Below are 9,471 nucleotides of genomic sequence, written 5' to 3'. Positions count from 1 at the left end.
GCAGAGGTGTAATTTTTTTGGGGGGGGGGGGGGTTAAAAAAAGAGAGGCTGAATTCTATCTGGAGCATGCTCTTTAAAATGAGCGGTGCTGCATCGCTTGGCTCCAGGGTTATCTTTAAGAAATGGATCCATCACGCGCATGTAACCTTGAGGTGACCCCAGCCATGCACACAAATTTTCTAAGCTGAGGCATATCCACCTGTTCCGCCATCGGGGGAGGGAGATCAGTGGAAATACTGCCTTTGCTGTGTAACCACGGCAACTCCTCCCTCAAAATGAAACATCACCAACGCCCCCACTGCGTGATCAGCGGAGGGACGGATGCGCTGTCTGCCGCTTACCTGGCTTTAATAATAAACCGCCAGGTTCACGTGGTCAGCCCAGCCCAGCACAATATTCTGCCACTTTAGAGAGGTCGTTTCGACTGGGAGATTTTTTTCTCTCTTTGTCATCCCAGACGGCAGAGATGCTGCTGCTGCTGCTCTGAGGGAGAGAGGTGAGCGCATTCTTCACCTCCCCAACACTCACCCCACCCCTCAATCTAAAGCTCCTCCTCTGTCGCTGGAGAGCTCAGACCGGTCACACTTTGCTCAATGAGAGCAAGAGGGCAACGGAGACGATTTCCTAATTTCAACCTGCTGCAACTGCTGCTGTGCCGTGCGGCTGTTTTCTCGCCTCTTTCAAAGGTAAGGACGCGGTCTGCAGCCTGTCCACGCGTCATGCGCCGCGGCAGGGAACTTAATGTTCGTGAGGGTGATGCTTAGAGCTGTTTCTGATGTGGTGATACCCCTGAAAGGGCGAATGCATTAATGAAGGGCAGACGGGGGGAAAGAGTTGACAGTGGGGCTGGTATGTCAGACCATCCGTGCAGCATCAGTGAAAAGTCAAATAGGACACGGCGTGCGTGTTTTGATGTGCTTCCACTTGCGCAGCGTCGTCGGAGGCTACATGTTTACAATCTTGGACTGCAGCCCTGTGGTGTCCGTAAACCGTCGGCCTTTTGTGTTGATATCGTCCCAGGTAATAGATAAATACATTTAAAAACTCATTATGATTTTTGTTGAACAGCTGGATAAAATCAGAATTGAAAGGGTTCGATCAGGATCAGCTGCAATCATCTGTCAGTGAGATAAGTTTTCTCTCTGCTCGCATATCTTGTGGTTTGAATTGGTTTACTTGGAAACGTGGAGTGCTGTTGATTCAGAAATACACTCGATAGTAGGGGGGCTTATGGTGTTCCGCTGTGAGGCCAAAAATGACAAAGTCATGGTGGATTTGCGTGCAAATGTTCAGACTTCAGATCATGTGAATTCTGCATGTATTTTTCCTTAATATGCGTCTTTGTTTAACTGCTTGCCTCCATCCTCTCAGATGGAAACAGTTCAAAACAGTGTCCGTGTCATATGTATTAAAAATGCTTTAAGCAGAGTAAGCCGCACGTGCATGGCTCTAATTCTTGGATCTTGTTTGCTACATGTCTCCTTATAGCCTGATGTTTTTTGGGGAGTGGGTTTATAGTGGAGTCTTCCACAGTGACACTGATTTACTGGTTGTTTAATGTTAGTGTGTTTAGTTTGACTATGATAGAATGATTACAAATTATTAATTTATCTTAGATTTTTAGGACCACTAATAACCAACCAAATAAACCTTGTGTAAAATATCAAAATCACCTCTTCAATTTCCCTCGCTCGGTATTCATTTTTTTTCTTCCTTGTTTTGTCCATCAGAGGCGAATATGACGACATCATTTGGCAAACCAGACCCTGGGAAACACCTACTGTCACTTCAGTTAGTTTGAAACCAAACACGACATGATGCGTTGTCTCCGGTGAAACTTGCTCTGCCACTCTCCCCTCTTCTGCGCACCTATTGAGAGAGAGGACACCAAAAGCTGCATAGACATGGGTTCAGATCAACCCTGCATGGATTCTCCAGAGCCAAGACCCATATTGGGTCCTGCCTGTAAGCAGCTGGGCCGTCGGTGTCTGAGGAAAAAGTTCAGGCCCACACGAATCTTGGGGTTGGCCTTCAGTCTGGTGGCCTTAAGTGCTGTCTCCTACAGTGCCTTTGCCTGGAACTCAGGAGGTGTCAGCGAGCCAGTGCTCCCCCAGGAGAGTCTCCATCAGTCGGCCCCACACAGGACCCTACTTTTTACCCAACACCAGAGAGACCCCAACGTGTCAGCTGACATGCCAATAGCCATGAAATCTACAGCAGATAGCAATGACAGCCAGGGGGAGTACCCACCAGACATTTTTACCCTCTCCCAGAGGCGCCAAGGAGCAGTGGTCCTCCACATGTTTGGCATGATCTACATGTTCATCGCGTTAGCCATCGTGTGCGACGAGTTCTTTGTCCCGGCGCTGACAGTCATCACAGAAAAGCTGACCATTTCCGATGACGTTGCGGGCGCCACCTTCATGGCTGCGGGAGGATCAGCTCCAGAACTCTTCACCTCCGTCATTGGCGTTTTCATCTCGCACAGCAATGTGGGCATCGGGACCATCGTGGGCTCGGCCGTCTTCAACATCCTCTTTGTCATTGGGATGTGCGCCATCTTCTCCAAGGAGATCCTCAACTTGACGTGGTGGCCGCTCTTCCGTGACGTATCCTTCTATATCCTGGATCTGATCTTGCTCATCATCTTCTTCCTGGATAACGTCATCTCCATGTGGGAAAGTATCACGCTGCTCACGGGCTACGCCGCCTATGTGATCTTCATGAAGTTCAACAGCAATGTCGAAGGATTTGTCAAAGATTGCATGAACAAGAACCAAGTGGTAGAAGTAGAGGTACAACCCAAGGTGAGTTGAAATTATAGTTTCAAACAATAAAGAAGTTAAAGTAGGTGTGCAGACGTTAGTTTTAGTATTTTTGGCTGCTAGAAATGACCTCGGATGTCTCCTCTGGTATGGGCACATTCATCCCTTTCAGTCATTCCACGCAGCTTTAGATGTTACTCTAATAAAGTCAGACTTGCTTTGATAACCCAAACCTAAATTGTCTGTGGAGACATGCTTTAAAATGATGTGCATCTAACGCCTTTCTCTCAAACAGAACCATTGTCTCCTCACTTATCTCTTAGATCTTCCAGCATGTGACTGGTGATGCCAAACATATGCTTTACTGTCTTCCATCGCACACGCTCATTATTTCAAAAATAATCAAAACTCTGTGGGCGTTGAGGATGGAGAACTTTCAACTGCTAAACTGATTGTACATCAGTATGATTCACTCGTCGCTGCTGTGCAGGGCTGGCATACTGTATTCCACTGTGGGATTAATAAAACAGAATCAAATGTGTAATTCTGGGTTAAGCTCTACAAATTGTTTCCCAGTCTGACAACCAAATGCTTTGGAAAATCTCAGGAGCGATTTTCTTTCCTTTTTTTTCTCCTGCAGTTAAAGATTTCTCACATAAAAAACCAAACTGTCACGTGAAGCGCACAAACACGCAGCTTGATGAGGTAAACCACGCCAAGTAAATGGCTTCAGGATTGGCACGGCAACCCTGTGCGAGTGTCTTCACATTTACTCTTAAGTGGAATTCTTTTTTTTTCTTTTCCTTCCTCGCTTGAAGGCTTAAACATCAAATACTTCCCGGATAAAAACAGTCGAAATCGCTGTGTTGCTTCATTTCACTTTCACCCGCCCCCCCCACCAATGACACTTGAGGGCAAAAGACACCGCACTGCAATTTGATACTTGTGTAGAGATTATCCGGATGAATTTAGATTTCTTTGTGACATGAGATGGAAATGAAATTTGGAGAAGGATGCATTGTAAAGCTTTCACTAAATCGGGATTTATTCTAAGTACATAAGTGATATTTAAACAGCAGGTTACACAATGCTGAGGGAAAAACTCTCGAAGTCGGTAGCACCTGTCTGCTGTTCAAAAACTTAAACGCTTAAATAAACTGATCTGTCCTTTTCTTTTTTGTTTAAATTTACCTACTTCATGTAAGCAGTTACCTTTTGCACCTGTGTGCTGTTTACGCTGTATTGTTTTCATATAATGCACAAGAAAAAAACTGCACTTGCCAAGTGCCAGAAAAAGAGTCAGTTGACCTTGAATTGCAATGGATTCTGGGAACTTTGGCTCAGAGAAGCTTGCGCGTGTGTTGTGTCTGTCGTTAAAACAACTTCTAACAGAGGGGAGAAAAAAATGGGAGCAAGACAGATGATTCGATTAAAGCCCTTCATCATCTCAGCATTCCTTACAACAAACGGAGCTTTTTCCTCTCTCTTATATTGAGGACAGCGATACGACGGCTGCACGTCTCAGCATCCGCCCTTATGAAGGAAGCAAAATGTGTGAAAAATGGCAATATTATTATTATTAAATAATTACTTATATAGGCTGTCTGTTGACCTATTTTTGTTTTGCAGTCTGGGTCGACAGGGTTAATAGAACTGCAAAGGCACAAATATTATTAGAACATAATCATCTAAACACCCTTGTTTAATCAAGCTTTGACACTTTCGGGACGTGTGTATTTCAAGGCACGAGTGTTATTTTGAGAATTAATTGATACGAGCAGGTGTGCGTGTGTATGTGTGTATGCTCAAGTTCATACGTGAGCGATGGATGGTACAATGAGTCATAAAAATGTTAGGCAAAATAAAACTGAGTCTTATTTTGTGCTTTTTTTTTTGTGATGAACTGAGTAGCCCCTAAATCTGTTCATTGTTGAGGATGTGTTCGAAGGTGTTACTGATCCTCCATACAGCGGTGCAGTCTTGCAATGGAAGGGACGCTGGGCTGTATAGTTATGTCCCATGTCCTTGAGTAAAACACATGGCTTAACGGGGGGGGCTTCCCTGAGATTATTTGGTTCTTTAAGAGATTGGGATGTCACTTTTGTGTTACTGTTAAACAGGAGAGACATGTTGTGCTGTGATATGTGAGGGTTGCTTGGTAAGATAATTGGCAGCTAGCCGTTTAATCCTGCATGTATGCCATGAGTGCCATGAAATATTAGATCCCGAGTTTGACGTGAACCCCCAGCTTGGTGTTCTGCATTTAGAAGTCATCCGTGAGTTTTGTACCGTCTGTGACTGCTACCTTTCATCACATTACATAACTGCTTGTACCACGTTCTCGCTCTTTTTTTTGTTTCTGTCACAAAGGGTTTCTTTTGTGTGTCTTGTTTATTCTGCTCCCAGTAACATAAAAATAGATGACTTTGTTTCTTGTATTTTCACAGAAAGTAATGCTTTAGCCTCCAGGCAGAAAGTTAACCGTGAGAGCTTTGTTGGCTTTTCGATCACTGGACAAATCAGAGGTGTCAAACTTTTTTTTTTCTCCTTTCTTCTTCTTCTTCTTCTTCTTCTTCTTCCTTTTTTTTTTTTTTTTTGAATCCTGTGGGCCTAGATTTAACATTTTTAGCATGACAATAAGAGAACTGTCACAGCCACGCACAGGCTACTGAAAGTTATATGCGTGCAGTTGTTTTATCATCAGTTTGTGCAATTTTCTATAATCTCTTAATCCAATTTGCACAACTATGAATGGTCTGCACTTACGCCGACCTGGACATGCAGTAAAATAGGAGAGCAGCAGCTTTGAATTTTAACAAGTTCAAGGCTTCACGTTGTTTGGGGAGTGAAAACATATGAAGGGTTTCACACTCCTTCCAGCAGGCTAATCTTAGCTGCACTTGAAGTTTAGTTCAATCTTATTTACCAGGCAATGAATGAATTACTTGGAGGTGGAAAATAAACTCTGCTAGCACAAGTGAATGGATGCATTCACGCCCAAAATATGAATCTTAAAGAATGTTTTCAAGTTTATGTGACTACTAGCAGAACATTAGCATTTAGCATTAACGTTCTTTGGGTAACATCAGGCTAGTTAGGTGCAACTGATATGATAAGTTATGGCAGTTTGACATAGCATGCTCATCCTTTAAGTTTATATTGCTAACATAGCTGTAATTTTAGCTCCTGCTTTCTCTCCATCATTGCACAAGAGACAGCACCAGCTAAATTTACAGCTAAGCTTACAGTACTGCATGTTGCTAACTTTGCTAAGTTTTCAAAGTAGCCTGGAAAGCTAATGGGTGCTAATGCTAAGGAAGCTCAGTTTATTTTAGTAATCCCTTTCAAATACATCTGGTGTTATAAAAGGCAATGCTTAAACAATTTATTGGAATAAGTGATGTAAAAGCTTAGTAACACACATTGTAAGACCACACGTCCACAACTTTAAAACAAGCAGATATTGGAAGGAAGCATTTACATTTTCATTTCCTGATGGTAGCTAGTACTTCTGTTTACCTAGTGAGTACTTAGCTGTTGCTTAATCTCACAATAAGTACACTTGCCCACAGAGTTGGGTTGCTACCTTAAGGCCATATTAACTTCTGTGGTATAATCCTTACCTGCTGTTAATGAGTTTTATTCTTCTTATTTCTGCTTAATATTGCAGTGTGTCTTCGGGGTTTAGATGATAGAGATGACACTAAAGTTGAACGCTATTTACTGCTATTATTGTTGTTATTGTTGTTGAAATTTTGCAGTAAGGATTTCAAAATAGATAATAAGAAATATTTAATTTCTTCATATGGGATGAATCTTAACCAGTATCGCTCCAGGCTTTCTGAAGTGTCTTTCAAAGTCTTTATTCAGACTTTGGCTCATTTTCAGTCCAGTCCTTCTACCTGGCAGTTTTCAGAAGAATGTTTTTTAAGACAACATTAACACTTACACTGACCTATGAATCATGGCAGCATACGTGGCAGGACTAAAAAGATATGTACAGCAGATTAACAATAGCGGAAATTCAGGTGCTTAGGAAAAAGAAAAAATATCCAGCAAGGACCTGACAAATTTGTTGGGGCTGTTATCCCAGTTGAAAAGTAGCATCAGATTTTGACCCATTAGGCAATATCACCTGGAAAGCATTTAGTTAGAAATATTTTAATTTTTCAGCATAGCATCGATCTTAAACACACTGCCACTGCAGTAGAAGCATACCTGGATTGGAAAAACACAAAGTGGAAAGTGTAAGTCATGGATTGGCCTCCCCATAGCCTGGACCTCAGCCTTATTGAAGCAGTGTTGGATCATCTTGACAGAGAAAAGATTAAAAGGCAGCCAACACCCAAAAAATTGCTTTAAAATGTCATTTAAGAAAGAGAACTATTCCTTATTCCTTATTCTTAAAGAAATAATGAGTAAGCTTTCCTTAGAGTTCAGGTTGTGTTTGAAAAATAAAGGTTGTCTCTAGAGATAAAGCTCATGAGAGTTGTATAAATTTTGTTTTTGCCTTACGGAAAAATGTGTATTCTCTAACCAGTTCCAAATGGAGTTTGACTCGTGGCATCCTTTAAATTTATAGAAATGATTATTTTGAAATACTGATTTCATAGTGTCAGTTCTTTGTCTCTAAAAGTATTGCAGAATATGTGTTTGCTTTCAGTGCGTGCCACTGTTGTTTTGACATGTGCTGTATGCCTTAAGCTAAGCCTCTCAGGATGGTGATGAAAGGTGACTTCAGCGTTGCGCATATCTGCGCCCTTAGCTATGATGGTTTGTGGGTCAAAGATGGGCCACTTTACTGTAACACTGCTGTTAACTTTCATCTGTTTTCTTATAGTGAATCTACTTAATGTGGTCCTGAATTAAGTGACTTTATGTGACAGAGTCAACTCAAGCCTGTGCACAGTTTGATTGCAAAATGCTGGGTCACTTAGTATGTGCACTGGGGCCAAAGGAGGCCACCCAGTGCTTGATTAATTTTCCACCCCATCTAAATGCTTGTAACCCACACATCCAGTAAATCCTTAATGGGCAGACTGTACAGACACAGTTCGAGGTCGCAGTAGAAATAGTGGGTCTGTCTTTAGCCTCACAAGCTTGGATCGTCATGCCACTGCAAGATAGATAAGTGCTGCTCTCAGCTTTGGCTAACAGCAGATACGTGTGTAGTAGAGTTGGATTGGCATGCTGATGGTGTCCCACCACAGCAATCATTTGTCCAACTCTTTTGTTTTTCTTTCTATGTGTGAAAAAACAGCCCATCATCCTGACTGCCTCCTCTGGATCACCTTGCCTGGCTAACCCAGGCCTATTGCTATCACATTATCCTGTGACCTCTCACATTGTTTCAGCTGATGAACTGAAAGGCTGCTTTTGAAAATATTGGCTCAGGCAGATCCGATTACCCGACACTTTGTGCATGATGGTTTTATGAAAGACACGGCATTTCTGGATGAATGTGGTGAAGTCACGTTAAAGAAATTACATGGTTAATATCGTTGTACAGTGTACTGCATCATGCTATTCCACTAAACACAACAGCAGAGATCGTGAAATGAGAGATAAGTAACAGAAAGCTGTCAACAATCAAGCACAATAAAAAGTGTCACAGCAGAATTGAGATACGCGACCAGACCCTGCAGACTGGAGTCAAAGTCAGAATCTGCATTCGACCGTACTATTAGATTCCTGCTATCATCAGTGTCAGATGAGCCGGTGTGTATCGATGCAGTTGTTGCTACTGCTGAGATGGAAGGTGCGACCTCTGATGCATTACCAAGCTATAAATAGCGTCACGGAGGGGAGATCTTCCATCAGGACGTGCTTCAAAAGATCGGTTACAAAGCATGTTCTGTGCAGAGAGCAGACTGCTTTCCTCCCCGTGGATTTGGACATTCGGGCACCAGTGCTGCACATGCCGATGACGCTCTGCGCCTTCAGTATATTCACACATGAAAACCAGTTGTTTCGTGGCTGCTTGCTGTGCTGCTTTTCTTCCACACCGCACTGCGAGAACTCTCATCATCTTTGCCTCGTATTACGCATCCGTGGGATTATCTACCGTCATGACGGGCTGCACACTCATTTTTAGCAAAGTCCAGATGGACACTGCTGAGCATAAATTATAAACTACATCTGTTTCATATTGCTATTTTAGGCTCGAAAGGATAATAAAAGTGAGTTGCCAGGCTAATTTCTGGGAAATCCTCTTGAAATGCGCATTTTAATTAGAGCGTGTTTTGTGCAAAAACGCAGGAAACATTAACCCGACTTTCCAGTGTACAACGAGATTCTAGAGGATTGGGTCTCTCATCTCTGTCCTTCGGCTGCACGGTGGTGTACTTCTTTGAAAGTAGTGAGATTTATGGTTTTATCCTTTAAAAGCAAAGTTGTAGAAAGGACCTTGCTTTTGTGCAAAATGAAAAAGAGGCGCTGACGGAGTCAATAATCTTTCTGTGTGTTCATTTCAGGCCCAAGGTTAGAGATGCTCACATAATGGTTAGTAGAAAAACCCTACAACTAATACCCGAGCATTGTTTAGCATGATGACTCATCAATCTTTTCATATCTTTTATTTTTTTTTAAAGAAAGGTTCGTTTTCTGTGTTTTTTGCATCCGTTCGTGCCATTTTACAGTAATATGGACACACCTTTGTGAGCACATACAGTATAGAAATAGATGCAGAGAGAGAGAGACAGACAAG

General features: G+C 42.4%; 1 protein-coding gene across 7 annotated transcripts in view; it reads left to right on the top strand.

Moving 5' to 3' along the window:
• The first annotated feature begins 277 nt into the window (after nt 1–277).
• Nucleotides 278–9,471, top strand: part of LOC146391412 (sodium/potassium/calcium exchanger 2-like) — a 48,059-nt gene continuing 38,865 nt past the window's right edge. The window contains exons 1-2 of one of the 7 annotated variants that reach the window (XM_084924356.1): nt 278–686; nt 1,731–2,807. In XM_084924356.1, coding sequence (XP_084780482.1) covers nt 1,905–2,807 — 903 coding nt within the window. In that variant the 5' untranslated portion in view covers nt 278–686; nt 1,731–1,904. Of the gene's footprint in view, nt 687–740; nt 1,021–1,730; nt 2,809–9,471 lie in introns of those variants that run through there. The other 6 variants (XM_084924354.1, XM_084924357.1, XM_084924358.1 and 3 more) reach the window with 6 other exon arrangements.

The sequence above is a fragment of the Perissodus microlepis genome, chromosome 3 (assembly GCF_051167445.1).
Source record: "Perissodus microlepis isolate ML-2025 ecotype Zambia chromosome 3, ASM5116744v1, whole genome shotgun sequence".
Classification (NCBI taxonomy): domain Eukaryota; kingdom Metazoa; phylum Chordata; class Actinopteri; order Cichliformes; family Cichlidae; genus Perissodus; species Perissodus microlepis.
The sequence above is the reverse complement of the archived record's forward strand: the minus strand, read 5'-3'. Positions and strand labels throughout refer to the sequence as shown.